This window comes from Jaculus jaculus, chromosome 6 (genome assembly GCF_020740685.1).
Source record: "Jaculus jaculus isolate mJacJac1 chromosome 6, mJacJac1.mat.Y.cur, whole genome shotgun sequence".
Lineage (NCBI taxonomy): Eukaryota > Metazoa > Chordata > Mammalia > Rodentia > Dipodidae > Jaculus > Jaculus jaculus.
The window spans coordinates 2,763,702-2,782,905 of record NC_059107.1 but is presented as its reverse complement, the minus strand read 5'-3'; the positions used below and the strand labels follow the sequence as shown (position 1 = coordinate 2,782,905).

Sequence of the window (19,204 nt, the reverse complement as noted above, 5' to 3'; positions counted from 1 at the left end):
CCATGGTTTTATTTTCATGGCATCTGTGATAATGTCATGAAAGTCTCACAACTTGTAAAATTCTGTCTGGAGGTGGTGGCTCACACTTGGGAGGCAGAGGATTGCCAAGAATTCAAGGCCACCCTGAGACTACATAGTGAAATCCTGATCATCCTGGGCTCTAGCAAAACCATAGTCGAAAAGCAAAAAAAAAAAAAAAAAAAAAATGTTTGCAATTAATCTCAAAGTTACAGTGCTTTCCTCTGTTACTGACATTCTGTTTTTCTTCATAGCTCCCCTCCACAGCTCATGCTTAGCAAAGTTTTCACTGCACGGACTGGCAGCAGTATTTGTGGCAGTCTTAATACGTAAGTGCTTATGAATGCAGGAGCCAGTAGATTATTTAAGGTGTATAATGTATGAACATTAAAAACTGCTTTTTGGATTACAGCACAAATTCACAACTCTGTCTTCCCTAAGCCTGAAAGTTTATGGAGGTCAGATTGCATCCTTATGACTTTAGTTGAAAAGTGGATGTGACTTCTCTTTTCTGTAACTTGCTAGCAGATAGGTATTGTAATTACTTTCATGTTGCTAGGACAAACACCCAACAAAAAGCAGCTTGTTTGAGGAAAGGGTTTATTTCAGGCTTACCAACTCCAGGGAAAGCTTTGTCATGCCGGAAGCATCCATCTATAGCAGAGACAACAGTCAGCCCCAGCAAGCATGGGCTGACTCTGAACACCTTAGGTCGGACTCTAGATCCACTTTCAGTGACACACCTCCTCCTGCAGGGCTTACTCCACCTGCTGAAGACTAAGTAGGAAGCTTGATCAATAATACCTAAGGTTATGGGGGAACGTAATACATTTACAGTCGAACCACCACAATAGTGTGGTAGAGAAATGCCGAATGTATTTTCATCATAATTTAACATGCAGGTTTTCAGTTTTGCAGTTGTTCTGTGCTGAGTAGTATCCATACCTTTGTACTCCTTAGTGTTTAGATCCCTGTATGGCTAACCCTGACACTGGAGTGTGACTATGGAGGACAGAGGACAAACTCAAGTGTAGGGTTAGCTACATTGTACATAGTACACTAGTACAAGTATTGCTGAGATAACATAGTGAAGCTAAAAACCGAGGTGGGTCTGCTGTCAGGATCATGAGCTATGTACCAGAACTCTAGCAAATGAATTAGAACTGGGTTTACTGGCTAGCCAGAACCCCAGAGACAATCCTAAACTATTGTAGAGAAGTTCTGTTGATCCTTCATTAACTGTCAATGACTTCAAAAGGCTTCTGATTGAGGATTTTATTATTATCTAAGCTTCACATGTTTATAGCTCCTTTTTACTATTTCAGGAAGACGACAAAAAGTAGATGTTCTTCAAAATATTTTGAACACAATAAAAAAAACCACGATGGGTCTGGGGAGATGGCTCAGCAGCCAAAGCATCTTGCTTGTAAAGTCACTGGCCCAGGTTTGATTCTTTGGCACCCATGTAAAGCTAGATGCAAAAAGTGGCGCACATGTCTGTCCTCTGTTTGCAAAGAGACCCTGGCACACTTACACATACATGAGTACATATGTACATACACATGCGTGCACAAATAAAAAGATTTTTAAATGCTAATGCTATTTTTTTGTACGTCTGTTTCTGAGACAGGGTGTCCCTGTAGCCCAGGCTGACTTGGAATTTACTCTATAGCCTCAGGTTATCTTGAATTCATGGCAAGCCTCCTACCTTTGCCTCCCAAGGGCTGGAACTAAAAGCCTATGCCAGAACACATGGTTAGAGAGCACTTATATTAATTTTAATCACATTAGTTTTCATGTTTTCCCATTTTAACTCATAATTCATAAAATTTATAGAAAGGATACTTTATACTAAAACATTGAATTATTTTATTGTTGTTAATTCTGAAAGATTTACTGAAAGAAGCAACATAGTCCATGTCTAGTGTGTGGATTAAAGTTAGTTTTTGGTTATTTGGTTGCTCCCCCTTCCCTTCCTCCACTGTACTTCCTCCTTTGACCACTCCCCCACTGCAGATGTTGGGAAAATATTTTCAGGGTCCAAAGGTTTGTGATGTATATCACAGTCAACAGCTTTCTATTCTAAAGGAGTAGATAGAAAAATATTTTTGAAGCCTGTTGGTGATGGTGCATTCCTTTAATTCCAAAACCAGAGGCTGAGGTAGAAGGATCACTGTGAGTTAGAGGCCAATCTGGGCTAGAATGAGACCCAGCTTCAAAAAAACCTAAAGAAAGAAGGAAAATATTTTTGACTTTGTGAGCTAACATAGTGTATTTTATTTATTATTTTCTATAATTAAAGTAGCTGTCAACAGTATATGAATGAATGGTCATGAGGCTGTGTTCCCATAAAACTTTATTTATAAAATGATATAGCAGCTGGGTCTGGTGGTTCATTCTTTTCTTTAATCCCAGCACTGGGGAGGCAGAGGTAGGAGGATCACCGTGAGTTCAAGGCCACCCTGCGACTACATAGTAAATTCCAGGTCAGCCTGAGCTAGAGTGAAACCCTACCTCGAAAAAACAAAACAAAACAAACAAAAGGGAGTTTAAATTATTTTTAGTGTACAAAATGATGGGCTTTGTTATGACATTTTCATAGTTATGTGTCATTGTACTCTGAATAGAATGTTCACCTTTTTTTTTTTTTAGTTTTATTCAGCTCTCTTAACCGATCCTCCTCCTCCCCTTATCCTGAATGATGCTCCCCTTCCTTCCCCAAACGGTTAAAAGAAAGGGCTTTAACTTAAAGTTTCACTGGGATGTATAAAGAATTACTCCTAAAAACATAAAATGCATGAAATTTTTTTCTTCTTGTCCATAGACTGCAAGACAGTCTTGAATTCATCAATCAGGACAGTAATACATTAAAGGCTGATAACACAGTTGTTAATGGACTGCTTGGGAATATAGGTAAATAATTCATTTGATTTTATAAATTTGAAAACTGTTAATATTATAACAAGTGTGTGAAGAATTTCTTAATTATGTGTATCTTTTGTAAAACTAAAGGATTTATAAAATACTATAATTGGGGCTGGAGAGATGGCTTAGCGGTTAAGGTGTTTACCTGCAAAGCCAAAGGATCCCAGTTTGTCTCCACAGGACCCACGTTAGCCAGATGCAGAAGGGCCGCATGCATCTGGAGTTCGTTTGCAGTGGCTGGAGGTCCTGGCGTGCTTATTCTCTCTCTCTTTCTCTCTCTCTCTCTCTCTCTCTCTCTCTCTCTAACTCTCTCAAATAAATAAATGAATAAAATATATTTTTAAAAAATCATTTAAAAATACTATAAATGGAAAAGTCATTTGGATTTCAAGTATGTATAATATCACTTGGAAAATATTTTTCTTATATTGAATTATAATATTTTGTGACTAAGAACAAAGAGAACTGCCAAATAATTGGTCTTGTTTAATTTTTATTTTTATTTAAATGTTTTATTTATTATTTGAGAGAAAGAGGCAGATAGAGAATGGGTGTGTCAGGGCCTCTAGCTATTGGAAACCATCTCCAGACGCTTGTGCCACCTTATGTATCTGGCTTTTGTGGGTCCTGGGGACTTGAACCTGAGTCCTTTGGCTTTGCAGGAAAGCACCTTAACTACTAAGCCATTTCACCAGCCCTAATTTTTATTTTTAAATTTGATAATCATTTTTTGTTTGTTTTTCAAGGTAGAGGCTTGTTATATCCCCAGGCTGTCCTGGAATTCATTAGGTAGTTTCAGACTGGTCTCTCAACTTGTAGCATTCTCCTACCTTGGCCTCCCAAGTGCTTGGATTAAAGGAATACACCACCATGCCCTGCCAAATGTGATAACCTTTCTAAAGCACAGTCATTGATACGGAAAGTTCTTTCCAGCTCTTTTAAATATTTCAGCCAGAAAGAACTAATTCTACACTTATCACTTTTCTCTTCCCTAACCTAGCAGTCATTTTAAAATGGTGCTTTTTTTGTGTGTAACCTGCAGGTTATATGAGCAGATATTCAAATGATATTCCTTATAGATTTATTAGAATAACTGCTTATTTATAACTTACTTAATTGTTGTTGCCAGGGTACAAAAACACTTTAAAATGACAAGGTATTTTTTTTTTTGAACTTTTTGATACAGAAACCATAACTAAACTAATTGCTACTTGGTCATATTTCTAATGTGTAAAGAGCTATAATAGATCAGGTAGTTGCAGCAGTTAGGGTAGTGTAAATATTTTTCTCATTCCTTATTTACTAAATCTTTGATTTACAGTGTATGTGTATGGGGGCAGTAGTAGGCTGGTGTGATGTGCAGATGGACAGGTACCATGGGTATCTTTGTGGAGGCCAGAGGAGCATGTTGGGTGTGTTCCTCTATTGTTCTTCACTGGTTTCCTTGAGATTGAGTCTCTCTCTCACTGAACCTGGACCTGCCATTTTTGCTCAGCTTGGCTCACACGTGTTATTCTCTTGTCTGCTTCCAAGACTAGGATTATGACTATGTAACCACACCCAACTTTTTATATGAGTGCTCGGGATTGAACTCAGGCCCTCACGTTGTTATGCATCAAGTGCTCTTACCCACTAAGCCATTTTCCAACCTTTATACTTTTTATAACTTTATTTTTGAGAAAGAGAGAGACGGGGGGGGGGGGGTGGAGAATGGGCATGCCAGGGCCTTTCAGCTGCTGTGGACAAATTCCAGAGCTTGTACCCCCTTGTTTCACTTTTGCATCTGTCTATACGTTGGACCTGAAATTCAAACAAGCGTTCTTGGGCCTTGCCAGCAAGCGCCTTGACCACTTAGCCGTCTGTCCATCCCCCTATACTTGTTTCTTTTTAAACATAGGCTCTCACCGTGTAGCTCAACCTGGCCTGACACTTATTATGTAGTCCAGACTGACCTTGAACTCACTATTCTGCCCTAGCCTTATAAGTGCTGGAATTACAGATGTGTTCCATTATGCTTGTACTTAATTTTATAAATACTTATTAGTTATATATAGTAGTGGAACACTTCCAACTTGAACCGTGTAATATTCTGTTCATTAGAAAATATTTTTGTAATTTGTTTATTCAAATGAGCAGCCAGTTATTAAACATTTACTATGGGCTAGCCTTAGTGGTGGGAATGTTTTATAATGTATGTCTGTTTATAGAAAAGTTGGTGATTGAGAGCTGGAGAGGTGGTTCAGTGGTTAAGGCACTTGCCTGCAAAGCCTATTGACTCAGGTTTGATTCCCCAGTGTTCATGTAAAGCCAGATGCACAAGGTGGCACATGTGTCTAGAGTTCATGTACAGTGGTTTGAGATCCTACTGTGACCATTCATTTTCTCTCTTCTTCCCTCTTTTCCTGTATTGCTCCCCCTCTCTGCAGTGTGTGGCTGGCATTGGTAGGAGGTTCACTTTGAGTTCTAAGTCAGCCTGAGACTGCTTAGTGAATTCCAGATCAGCCTGGGCTAAAGCAAACCCCTCCCTCAACCCCCCCCCCAAAAAATACTCACTTATCACTGATTTTAAAATGAAGATGAAGTAAATAAGGGTTTTTTTTTTCTCTATAAGTTGAGTTTTCAAATTTAAGAGGCTTATTGAAAACTATTTGTTTCACTAGTACAAATATAAGTTAAGTTATTCTTGGAAGCTAGATGTCCTTTCTGTCCTAATATGGAGCAGAAAATCTGTTTAATAAAAGTACACATTGAGCTGGAGAGATGCTTTAGCAGTTAAGGCACTTGTCTGTGAAGCCTAAGGACCTAGGTTCAATTCCCCAGGACCCACATGAACCAGATGCACAAAGTAACACATGCATCTGGAGTTCATTTGCAGTGGCTTAGAGGCCCTGACACGCCCATTCTCTCTGTCTTCTCCTCTTTATCTCTCTCGCTTGCAAATAAATAAAAACAATTTTAAATGTAAAAGTACAGGCTTTAGCTGTATGGTTTATATTGCATACTAATATTTATGAATTAAGAATAGTTGAGGGGGTTGGAGAGATGGCTTAGTGGCTAAGCACTTGCCTATGAAGCCTAAGGACCCCAGTTTGAGGCTAAATTCCCTAGGACCCATGTAAGCCAGATGCACAAGGTGACACATGCATTTGGAGTTTGTTTGCAGTGCGTGGAGGCCCTGGGGTGCCCATTCTTCTCTCTCTTTGTGTCTCTCTCTCTTTGCCTCTTTCTCTGTCTAAAGCTCTCAAATACATAAATAAAAATAAACCAAAAAATTTTTAAAAAGAATAGTTGATTACCATTTCTTAGTTTCTTTAAATCTCCAGTCAATCAACCACAATCATGTATTTATTAAATTAAGCACCTCTTACATAATGCCAAGCACTCTGGTAGGACCAGAAAATTCAGTGGTAAACCAGGCAGTTTCTGCCTCAGTTGATTCATACTTAATAGGAGTTAGAAAGTAATATAGGTACAGTATACTCTAGTGAGTTTTTTTAAAGTATTTTTATTTATTTATTTTGAGAGAAAAAGGCCGAGAGACAGATCGAGAGAGAATGGTGTGCCAGGGCTTCCAGCCACTGCAAACGAACTCCAGATGCATGTGCCACCTTGTGCATTTGGCTTATGTGGGTCCTGGGGAATTGAACTGAAGTCCTTTGGCTTTGCAGGCAAGTGCCTTAACTACTAAGCCATATCTCCAGCCCCCTGTAGTGATTTCTTGAACAAGATGAAGTTCAGTCCCCCCAAGGCTCAGGGAACATCACAGAAGAAGGGGTAGAAAGAATGCAAGAGGGTTATAGACTGTGCAATTCTTCTGAACATGCCATGGCTGTTGCAGTCATGATCTCATAGCAACTGTGATTGCCTGTGTTAGACTTGCACAAGATTGGCCAGTCAACATTCCATCATGGATGGGGCACTGACTTATAAAGTCCCAACCCTCCTTAAGGAACTATTTGTAGGAAACAAAGTCCTAATGCTGATAGTTAAGAAATATTGGTAAGGAAGGAGTTTCAAGAAGCTGAGCATTGAAATAACTAGGGAAAGTAAGGTTGGGGTCATCGAAGGAAGAGCTGACCATGGAGACAAGGAAGGATTTGCTGTACATGTCTCAGGGTGGCCTTGAACTCTTGGCAATCCTCCTACCTCTGCCTGCCGAGTGCTTGGGATTAAAGGCATGCACCACCATGCCCGGTTTACTGATATCCTCTTAAAAATATATTTTTTCTTATTTATTATTTGAGAGAGAGAGAGAAAAAGAAAAGGAGGGAGAAAGAGGCAGATAGAAAGAATGGGTATGCCAGGTCCTCTAGCCACTGCAAACAAACTCTAGATACATGCGCCACCTTGTGCATCTTGCTTATGTGAATACTGGGGTATTGAACTTGGTTCCTTTGGCTTTGCTAGCAAATGCCCTAACCACTGAGCATCAGAAATTCTTTTGAATTAAATTTATAGAATTAAAATAATTAAATTATAAATTAAAGAAATCTTTTAAAATATTTATTTGTAAGGAGAGAGAATGAATGATTGGGAAGCACCATGGCCCCTAGCCACTGCAAATAAACTCCAGATGCATGTATCACTTTGTGCTTCTGGCTTTCCATGGGTACTGGAGAATCAAACCTGGGCAATAAGGCTTTGCAGGCGAGCTCATCTAGCCCCAGAACTTCTTGTAGAAAAGTAAGCACATTTTTTTTGTTTTGTTTTTTTAAAGGTAGGGTTTTACTTTAGCCCAGGCTGACGTGGAACTCACTATGTAGTCTCAGAGTGGCCTTGAACTTACAGCTCTCTTCCTACCTCTGCCTCCCAAGTGCCGTGATTAAAGGCGTACACCACCACACCAGTATCGGCACTTTTAAAGACAGAAATCACCCCTATTCCACCTTAGGTGTACATAACTAACAGGCAGACAGTTGCTGTTTCCAGGACATCGTGCCATTTGGGTCTCCAGACTGTTGTCTTTGGTCAGACATACGGCAGCTGCTTCGCCGCACTCTTGTAGCCTGTGTGGTCACATGTGTTCCTCCTTTCATGGTGGTGACTCCTGGTCCAGGAACATAAATCTCTCTCACTACTTTGTAGATTGTTGCTTGGTGAGAAAAAGCAATTTTTGTGCTTATTTGTCAATAAGATTCCATACTAAATTTCTCTCTGTTCTTGTGCTAAGCACAGTAAGATGGTGTTCTTACTGCATTAACACAAGAATAATACAATCTATATACTGACATTAAAAAATATTTCTTTGGTAAATTCCAAATTACGTTGCTAATATCAATGCTTTTGTTAGAATGGCTAAAGATTGTTTTACATTAGAAAGGAATAGATACTTAGTTTTACCTTGTAGTACAGAAGCATATTTCTATGATTACAAATGGATTTATTCATAAATAGGCATGAAATTGTTCAACAATAAACCTTAAAAAGCCAACTTGAATTATTCTTATTTACGAACCATGTCTGTGCTTTTTCTGCCGGTCTGCTCTTGTGTCTCTTTATCTCACCTATTTTCCTGACACATTTTGGCTTCTCTAACAGCCCTCTTTCATGTGTATTTTACATTTTTGCCATGTAGGTCTTTCACAGTTCTGCAGCCCTAGGCGGGCGTTCTCTGAACAGGGTCCGCTCCGCCTGATCAGGAGCGCCTCTTTCTTTGCAGGTTTGCAATGTGCTGTGTGGGTAGACTAGTTGGTGTGCCCTAGTGGCTAGAATTTATAGTCAAGCCATGGAAACAAGAAAGTAGTGAATCTGAGATGTTGTGCTTAAGAAAATATTGCTTACAAAGTGTAAGAATTTAATTCTTTTCTGCTGTTTATGTTCCTAAAGTTTCCACAGACTGAATTATTAGTGAATTCATATTTTATGTAATTTCTTTCCTCAGTGTTACAATAACTTAAAGTTTAGAATGCTAATCCAAATTTAGTATGTGTTATAATAACTTAAACTTTAGAATGCTAATCCAAATTTAGTGTGTAGTTAGCTTAATATTTAGTTATACTACCACTTGGGATTTTTAGTACTGTTCTTGTTTCCATGGCTGAATAGCTTGTGTATTATAGTTCACCAATTGCTGAAAATACCTTATAATTACTGTAAATTATTTGATCTGCATTCTTCCATAAGAAAAGTTTTCTTGGAGCTAAGATTTAGATGAACAAGCAGTCTTACAATGCACTATAAAAGACATATATGCATGCAGTTGATTGATTAAACAGTTACATTATTACAGAGTATCTACATTATTATTTATGTTGTTAAATTATTACATAACCCTATTTCATATTTTTTCATATTTCAAGCACAGTGTTCTTGCATTGTACTCTACTATACATAAAAAGAATGGGAGTAGATTTACTTACTGTTCTTAGATTATTATCACTTTAGGCCTTCCTGGCTCCCATCCCCCATAAGTCCTCCTTCTGTAGCCACAGTTGGCCTCACTCAAACTCAAGATTCTCCTGTCCTTAGTGCTGGGATTACAAGTGTGCACTACCACACCCTGCTACTTCACATTCAGTTTTCATTCTGATTTTCCACATAAGTATTAGATAGGAACAATGCAGATTAGATAGATTAGATGGGAGCAGTTTTGCAGAGAAAATATAGATTCAAGAAACACATAGATATCTTGCTACCATATATGCTCCCCCTCCCCCATCAGCGTGGGGGAATCAAATGCAGGACATTGTATATACTAGGCTGAATGCTTTACCACCAAGATATGTCCTCAGCACCTTTCCTTCCTTTTAAGCAAAATTGTTATCATGCTGTTGAAATTTTTCAAACACTTAATTGTTTATTCTTTGTTTTATGTTTTGTCTAAACATTGATATGGGCAGAATTAATAGAAAACCACAATACTGTCTTCATTTAGCCTCAGCAACCAACATTCATTTTGTTATTTTTCATTTAATAGCCATTATAAATATATATATATTTTCCAGGGTATCTCACTCTAGCCCAGGCTGACCTGGAAATTACTATGTAGTCTTGGGGTGGTCTCAAACTTACTGCATTCCTCCTATCTCTGTCTCCCAAGTGCTGGGATTAAAGGCGTGCACCACCACACCCGGCCCAGATTATGAATATTTTTATGCTATTGAATATGTTGTAATATGAACTTGAGTACCATTGGATTTCCTATGTCTTGAATTACACTCATACTATGTGACAAACATTCAGATTGATCTGATGCTTGTTCAACTGAGTAATAGCTCTTGGTGTTGGGTTGGTGCCATGCTCTTGAAAAACATAAAGGAATGCAATTAGATGAATGAAGCATGATCAGTTTTGCAATTTAAAAGGAGCAACATCCACCTGTATAATAATCTGTTTTATAACTGACAGTTTTGTCTTATTTTCTAGTTCACAGCAACCCAATGGACATGCCTGGAAGAGAGCTGAATGAGGACAGAGACAGTGGCATAGCGCGCTCTGGTAATGTCACTTTCACCATTTCAGGTTTTATAAGATGATTTTTCATGTTGTAAAGTGTGTTTGGGATGGAATGCTGATGAATACATACTATCATCTTAGGCTTGATCAGAAGAAGAAGAAAACACATTAGCTTACATCTGCCTGCTGCTAAATAGAGTTTGAATTGTCAGATTGTCCTTTGCTCAGAAAGCTTAGGCATTGTAAACCAGTGTTAGACTTTTTTTTTTACATACTAACTATAAAAATGTGTATGTATAGTAGGTATTTATTGAAACATGCTTGGTATTAGAACAAACAGGCTGGGGAGATGGCTTAGTTGTTAACGCGTTTGCCTACAAAGTCAAAGGACCCAGGTATGATTCCCCAGGATCCATGTAAGCCAGATGCCCAAGGTGACACAAGCATCTGGAGTTCATTTGAAGTGGGTGGCAGCCCTGCTGCACCCATTGTGTCTATCTGTCTTTCTGTCTCTGTCTCTCTCTCTCTCTCTCGGCTTCTTTCCCTCTCTCAAACAAATAAATAAAATATTTTAAAAGTTTATATATGCATGTATATATATAAACAAGCAAGCAAGCAAAGTCCATAGTCTGGGAGACCAGGATATCATCTGTTTGATGTGTTCAGTCATAGATTCCTGCACAGAGCAGAGAGGAAGGGCCTTTCACTTAGCCTGGGCTAGTGGCGGTACCAGCAATGCTTTACTAGAAGCAGTGCTGGAATTGTATCTTTCAGAATTAGAAATTTTCCATGCAGAGGCATTTTAGCTATAAAACAAGAAGTGTGTATTGTTGCTCAGAGGACAGTGCTAAGTGAAAGGAATCATCATCTTAGGCTTGTATTGCTACTAAATGTTAAAAAGTATAGGTCTGGTATAGGTCTGCCTTGTCAAATTGGACAGATATACTAAGTTGGTTATGATTCAGTTTGAATATAAATGGTAAGTTTAGTCTTATAATGTATTGTAATCTTTAGATGTTCATTAGAATATCATGGTGAAGTTTAAAAAAAAATGGAGATACCTGAGCTCTCTTCTATTAGCCTAGAGAGGGGCTCAGGCTTCTGTATTTGAGAAACAACATAAAAAATTGCTTTCTGATTCTGATAAGTATTCACGGCCAAGAACTACTACTTTAATAGGAAATACGCCCATCTTTTAAATAATCCCACCCTCCTTTTGTAATTAAAAATCTAAAATAAGCCATGCATGGTAGCTCATGCCTATGATCCCACCACTTGGGAGACTGAGTGGAAGTGCCATATGGAGTTTGATGTTACAGAGTCAGTTTTACACCAGCCTGCATTAGAGTAAGATGCTGCCGCAAAGAAATAAAGCATCTCAAGAACATTTCTCTTAGTACCTGCTTGCTTCTGTGATTGAGACTTTTGTGGCAGGAGGTTTTTTTTGTTTGTTTTTAATTAACATAAAATTTGCAGTTAAAATTATATTTATCATGTGCAACATGATACCTTGAAACGTGTATACACTTGGGAATGGTTATATGCAGCTAATTTACATATTTCACATCACATAAATTTACCATTTCTGTGCTGAGAATGCCCCCCTTCCAACATTCAAGAGGAATATATCTTCATTTGGTGTAGTAAGAGAACTTACCCTTATTCAAGAAACAAGTAGTAGGAATTTAATTCATATTCTTTTATTCAATATTTGAGAGAATGATGAGTTGATTTCTCTATATTTTTATGTGTAAATTAAGAGCATGGCTAAAACAATGTGGTGTTAAGTTAATAAATTTACATGTCATTTAAAGCTAATTACATTTTATTTGAATAGTGTTGGTTTTTTCATACTAGAATATAGTAATTTTTATAAATTTAGGGTAGCATTTTACTTATTTAATTATTTTATTTTATTTTTTGAGGTGGGGTTTTGCTGTAGGCCAGGCTGACCTGGAATTCACTATGTAGTTTTGGGATGGCCTCGAACTCACAGCAATCCTCCTACCTCTGCCTCCCAAGTACTGGGATTAAAGGTATGCACCACCATGCCTGGCTCCTTATTTTTAAATATTTTATTTTTATTTATTTAAGAGAGAGAGAGGGGCAAATAGAGCAAGAGAATGGGCATGCCAGGGCCTCCAGCTGCTCCAGATGAACTCCAGACACATGTGCCACCTTGTACATCTGGCTTATGTGGGTCCTGGGAAATTGAACCTGGATCTTCAGGCTTTGCAGGCAGTTGCTTTAAGCACTAAGCTATCTCTCCAACCCCATTATTTTATTTTTATTTTAGAGAGAGGGAGGGAGAGAAAATTGGCATGCCAGGGCCTCAGCCACTGTAATTGAACACCAGACACTTTCGCCACCTAGTGGGTATATGCAACCTTGCACTTCCCTCACCTTTGTGTATCTGGCTTATGTGGGATCTGGTGAGTCAAACATGGGTCTTTAGGTTTTGCAGGCAGGCACCTTAACTGCTAAGCCATCTCTTCAGCCCACATTTTATCTTTAAATGAAGCCATACCATTCATACACTACAAAGTTCTGTAGTACTTTCAGAAAAAAGTGATCTTTAAAGAAAGAAGCTTAGAACAAATTCTTCTGTTCTCCATTCATTTGTTTAAAACATAAAGTGGAGGCAGAGGTAGGAGGATCACCAGGAGTTCGAGGCCACCCTGAGACTCCATAGGGAATTCCAGGTCAGCCTGAGCCAGAGTGAGACCCTACCTCAAAAAAAAAAAAAAAAAGTACTTCTGTCATTGAATCCATCAAATCTTCATAATAACACTATCTTGGTTTTATTTTATTTCTTGTCCAAAACAATTTATCATCTGGCATGTGCTTTTGTAAAGATCATTTATAAAGATGGTGTGAATACTTTTCATGTTTACAAATTTTCAATGTGTGACTATAATCTAATCATGAAGATAGAAATTTGCAAGACTGCCAAACAAAGTAAGGCCTCTCTGGCCTAGCACAGATTGCTCGAGGAGGTAAGGACCCTAAGCCCAAGCCAAAGAGAGAGTTGTGTTTGTCATCAATTTAAGCAAGAAACAGAATTCACAGATTTCAGAGAAGAGTTTGGGGATGAGTAGGGTATTGCAGCTGTTATAACATTTGGGGCTTCTGTAATATATCTGCCACCTTGGAATGCTTCAGGGAATAGCGTATACAGTACTCTCTTTGCAACATAGTCATGACTCTTACTAAAAGTCAAAGGCTTGAAAATTTATGCAAGAGTGATTCATGAGTTATGTAATTGGGCTTTTTAAATGCCACTCAAACGTTGACTTTCATTAGGTTTCCTTTAAGGACTGTGAGGGTTCGGCAAAGTTAGTGGACACAGTGATGGCCGAAGAGGTAATACCTTGCTACAGAAACAGAGGAGGATACTAAAAAGAAATACTCTCAGAGATACTTGCAAATGTACCATTAATATGTGATTTTTCTCTTCTGAGACTTTGCTTCAAAATATGATGGATTTATTTAAAGTTACTTAAAATTTTTTATTTATTAGAGAGAAAAAGAGAGAGGCCGATAGAGAGTGGGCACACCAGGGCCTCTCAAAAATGCATACCAACTCCAGATGCATGTGCCACCTTGTGCATCTGGCTTACATGGGTACTGGGGAATCAAACCTCAGTCTTTAGGCTTTGCAAGCAAGTGTCTTAACTGCTAAGCCATCTCTCCAGCCCATGATGTATTTTTTTCAATGGAAAATTTCAAGATGCTCCTGAGGCACAATGAAAAATCTGATCTACTCTTCTCTTCAGTGTGTCAAAAAGACATTTGTCAAATGCTTACTCACTGACTTTACTTGTTCTTCTGACTTCATTCACAGCATCTCTAAGCAGTTTGCTCATCACCCCATTTCCTTCTCCAAACTCCTCACTTACCCGAAGCTGTGCCAGCAGCTACCAGCGACGTTGGCGACGAAGCCAAACAACAAGTTTGGAAAATGGGGTGTTTCCTAGATGGTAAGGTGGAATTTGAAAAATATTGAATGGTTCCTTAAACACAAATTGATGGTTTTAAAGTCTGGGGCTTTGCATCTTGTGTATTTGAAGTCTGGACCTGAAAACTTGCCAACTTTTATCACATTTTAAAAATTATGCTAAGTTATAAAAAACAACTTACTGCTATAATTTTTAGATACACAGTTCAGTGGCACTAAGTACCTTCTCACCATCATCACCATTTAATTCTTGAATAAGTCATCTGAAGTGAAACTGTTCCATTAAACAACAACTCTCCACTCCTCCCTCACTTGCCCCATTCAACCACTGTCCTAGTATTTTTCTTTTAATTATTTTCAAGGAGAGAGAGAGAATATGAATGAATAGATGGATGCATAAATGAATGAAAGAGAATGATCATGGCAGGGCCTCTTGCTGTTGCAAACAAACTCTACTTGCATGCATGTACCATTTGTGCATAGGGCTTTATGTAGGTACTGGGTAATTGAATCCATGCTAGTAGGCTTTTCAGCCAAGTGAGTTTAACCTCTGAGCCAACTCACCAACCTGACTGGTGTATTTTTTAAATTTTTATTTATTTAGTTTATTTGTGAGAGATAGAGGGAGAGAATGGACATCAGGGCTTCCAGCCACTGCTAACAAACTACAGATGCATGCATCACCTTGTGCATCTAGCTTATGTAGGTCCTGAGGATTTGAACCCGAGTCCTTTTGCTTTGCAGGCAAGTGCCTTAACCACTAAGCATTCCTTCCAGTCCACCTGTCGTATTATTTTTTATTAACATTTTATTTATTTAAGACAGAAGTGGGGGAGAGAGTGAGAATGGGTGGTCCAGGACCTCCAGCCACTGCAAACAAACTCCAGACACATGTGCTACCTTGGGCATCTGACTTACATGGGACCTGGAGAATCAAACCTTAGGGTCCTTAGGGTCCTTGGGCTTTGCAGGCAAGCACCTTAACCACTAAGCAGTCTCTCCAGCCCCTGTCCTATTTTTTAAATCTCCATTAATTTAACTATTGTCAGTACTTTATATATGTGGAATCATATGGTACTTATCCTTTTACATCTGGCTTACTTTGCTTAGTATAATGTCTTCAAGGTTCATCCATGTTATAGCATATGTAAGAAATTCAGGTTTAGGGAGATGGTCCAGTGGTTAAAGACACTGTTGCAAAGCCTGACAGCTTGAGTTGGATTCCCTAGTATCCACAAAATATAAAACCACATAGACAAAGTGACACATGCTTCTATCTCGAGTTCATTTACAGTGGCATGAGGCCTGGTGTGCCCATTACCATTCTCTCTCAAGTAAATAAAATTACGAAACAAATTTTTTCCTGGGCTGGAGAGATGGCTTAGTGATTGAGGTGCTTGTCTACGAAGTCAAAGGACCCAGGTTCAATTCCTTAGGACCCACATAAGCCATATGCATAGGTTGGCACATGTGTCTGGAGTTTGTTTGCAGCAGCTGAAGGTCCTGGCACACCCATTCTCTCTCCCTAACAAAATAAAATTTTAAAAAATGTATTCATTATGGTTAAAGCTTCCATTAGGAGTGCATTTTTATCTCTTTATCTGTCTTTAGAAACATAGGTTTCCTCTACCCTTTTGTTTTGTTTTGTTTTTTCAAGGTAGGATCTCACTTTAGCTCAGAGTGGCCTTGAACTCACAGCAGTCCTCCTACCTCTGCCTCCCCAGTGCTGGGATTAAAGGTGTGCCACCACACCTCTACCTTTTTGACTGTTGTGAATAATGATGTTATGAATTACAGATACTAGTTTAAATCCTTGTCTTCCATCCTTTTGGTTGTACGCCCAGAAGTAGAGTGTCTGGGTCATATGATCATTCTATTTTTAATTTTTGAAGAAGTGCCATACTGTTTGTTTATACTGACTTTACAGTTTTACAGTTCCATCAGCAATAATACAGATTCTCATATCTACATTCTCACCAACACATGCTGTTCTGGTTTTTGTTTTGCTTTGGTCCTGGGATTCTAGACCTAGTGCTCCCTGCGTTCTCAGTACCCTCCATCCCTTAATTGAGCACACAGTGTTTTCTTCTCACTGTAGTTTTGATTTACATTTCTGTAGTGACTGGTGATACTGAGCATCTGTTCACATGTTTATTGGAGCCTTCCCCCCAAAAGAGTTTATTGGCTATTTGCACAGTATCTTTGGATAAATATCATTTAAGTCTTTTGCTCTATTTTCAGTCAGGTATGTTTGTTTTGATGATGAGTTATGAGTTATTTATATATTTTGGATATTAATCCCTTACCAGCTGCATTTTTTTTTCCTCTCCACGAATGGCCTTTTGATTCTGTTGATAATGTATTTATTTATTTATGTTTGATTTTTCGAGGTAGGGTATCTCTAGCTCAGGATGACCTGGAATTCACTCTAGTGTCAGAGTAGCCTTGAATTCACAGCAATCCTCCTACCTCTGCCTCCTGAGTTCTGGGATTAAAGGTGAGCACCACCACACCCAGCTAAAAATTTTTAATTTTTATATGGTTCAATTTAGCTTTTTTGTTTGTTTGTTTGTGTCTGTGACTAGTCTGTTACATTGAAGAAACCATCGCCACATTTAGTCTTAGGAACCTTTTCCCTTTTATTTTCTTCTCAGTTTTATGTTTAGAGCTTTCATTCACGTACCACATATTTTGATATTTCAGTTTTTCTCTTTAGTCAACCTCCTTCTCATCAAATGATCTTATTAAGTCTGTGTTGTGTATAGCATAGATACAGAAACTTCTCATTTTCCTCATTTACTCATGCCCTTTATTACTCCATCTTTGATTTTACTCCCAGAATCAAAGTTAAGTAGATCCTAAAACAATGAATAAACTATACTGGACTCATTAAAATCCTTAAAATTCAGAAATTGTAAGCTTGTTCATGACTTGGCATTATCTGCTTCTTAGAAATAACTTTCTATTTTTAATGTTTATTTTTGTAAGAGGAGTGGGGGAGGGAGAGGGGAAGAGAGAGAGAGAGAGAGAGACTGAGAAAATGAATGAATGAATGCCAAGGTCTCCTGCCACTGCAAATGAACTACAGATACATGTACCATTTTATGCATCTGGAATTACATGGGTACTGGGGAGTTGATCCCAAGCTTTCAGGCTTTGCAAGCAAGTGCCTTACCCACTGTTCTTTCTCTCATGCTTCTTTAATAACTTTCAATAAGACATGAATATTCACAGCAAGAATGAAGTAGTTAGATTTCTCAGATATGCAATTATTATGAACTTTCAGAATATTGTGATAAAATAGCAGACCTCTAGCTTATACCTATATTGATTTAACAAGATTATATTGCAAATTTAATGTTTTGCTTCACTTTTGTAAATTAAGAAATTTATTTTTAAGGTCTATAGAAGAAAGCTTTAATCTGTCAGATGAGAGCTGTGGCCCTAACCCAGGAATTGTGAGGAAAAAGAAGATTGCCATTGGAGTCATCTTTACATTATCCAAAGATGAAGATGAAAATAACAAATTTAATGAATTCTTTTTTTCACATTTTCCTCTCTTTGAAAGCCACATGAACAAATTAAAGAGTGCAATAGAACAGGTAAGTGGAGTAATTTAATTGTACTTAGGTTTTTATTCTCTTAATTCTCTTTATTAAGCATTACATTTATTCATTTTGCACCTGTTTTATAGGTGCTTTACAACATAGCAACATAGTTCAAGAGATACAAATACATTGGATTGTTTCTTGAGGAGCTTTTTTTTTAAAATTTTGTTTGTTTATTTATTTATATTTGAGAGCGACAGACAGAGAAAGAGAGAGAATGGGCACACCAGGGCCTTCAGCCACTGCAAATGAACTCCAGACACATGCGCCCCCTTGTGCATCTGGCTAATGTGGTCCTAGGGAATCGAGCTTCAAACTGGGGTCCTTAGGCTTCACAGGCAAGCGCTTAACTGCTAAGCCATCTCTCCAGCCCTTGAGGAGCTTTTTAAAAAGATTGAAACTAATTTTGTCAGAAATTCAGGACTAGTAAGGGTTTTTGTTGTTGTTGCTTTTTAGTTTTACAAGGTAGGGTGTCGCTTTAGCCCAGACTGACCTGGAATTCACTCTGTAGTTCTAGGCTGGCCTTAAAGTTATGGAGTTCCTCCTGCCTCTGCCTCTGGAGTGCTGGGGTTAAAGGTGTGTGCCAACATGCTTGGCCAGAAATTTAGAAACTAAATATTTGAGGGGCAATAATATAGCAAGACTAATTCCAGCAACTGAACTAAACTTGTGGGGGAAAGCATAACTCTTTTGACCTCAAAGAGAGCAAATCAGGGCCAAAGAGATGGCTTAACAGTTAAAGCACTTGTCTGTAAAGCCAAAAGATCCAAGTTTGATTTCCCAGTACCCACTTAAGCCAGATGCACAAGCTGGTGCAAGGAGTTCATTTGCAGTAGCTGGAGGCCCTGGCATACCCATTCTTTTTCTCTCTATGCCACTTTTCTCTCTCAGATAAAAAGTAAAATAGCAAATGAATGTGTACACACATTTTTAGATGTATTAGGTGCTATGAAGAAAAATAAAACAGAGATGAATATAAAGAAATACTGGGAAGGAAAGGTTACTAACTTTTTTTTTCATAGGATGGATAAGAACACCACAGATAAGGTCAGAAGATGTGGCATAGTGAAGTACAGTGGGTTGGGAGAGGGCTTGTGATAAAAGTAAGTCTGATACTTACACAACAGTTAAGAAGCTATGGCTGTATGACAGGGAGCTTCAAGACATTGTTGTAAGAGCATTGATGCTTACTTTAGGAAAGACTGGAACCCACTAAGATAGGGTCTCACTGTAGTCCAGGCTGACCTGGAATTCACTATGGAGTCTCAGGCTGGCATTGAACTCACAGTTATCCTCCTGC

General features: G+C 38.4%; 1 protein-coding gene across 2 annotated transcripts in view; it reads left to right on the top strand.

The window, feature by feature from the left end:
* Fnip1 (folliculin interacting protein 1) overlaps positions 1 to 19,204 on the top strand; it is a 107,323-nt gene that overhangs the window by 58,191 nt on the left and 29,928 nt on the right. Inside the window, exons 5-10 of one of the 2 annotated variants that reach the window (XM_045152413.1) lie at positions 273 to 347; positions 2,843 to 2,931; positions 8,519 to 8,602; positions 10,309 to 10,380; positions 14,183 to 14,318; positions 17,697 to 17,898. In XM_045152413.1, the coding sequence (XP_045008348.1) occupies positions 273 to 347; positions 2,843 to 2,931; positions 8,519 to 8,602; positions 10,309 to 10,380; positions 14,183 to 14,318; positions 17,697 to 17,898 (658 nt within the window). The remainder of the gene's footprint in view (positions 1 to 272; positions 348 to 2,842; positions 2,932 to 8,518; positions 8,603 to 10,308; positions 10,381 to 14,182; positions 14,319 to 17,696; positions 17,899 to 19,204) is intronic. The other variant, XM_045152414.1, reaches the window with a different exon arrangement.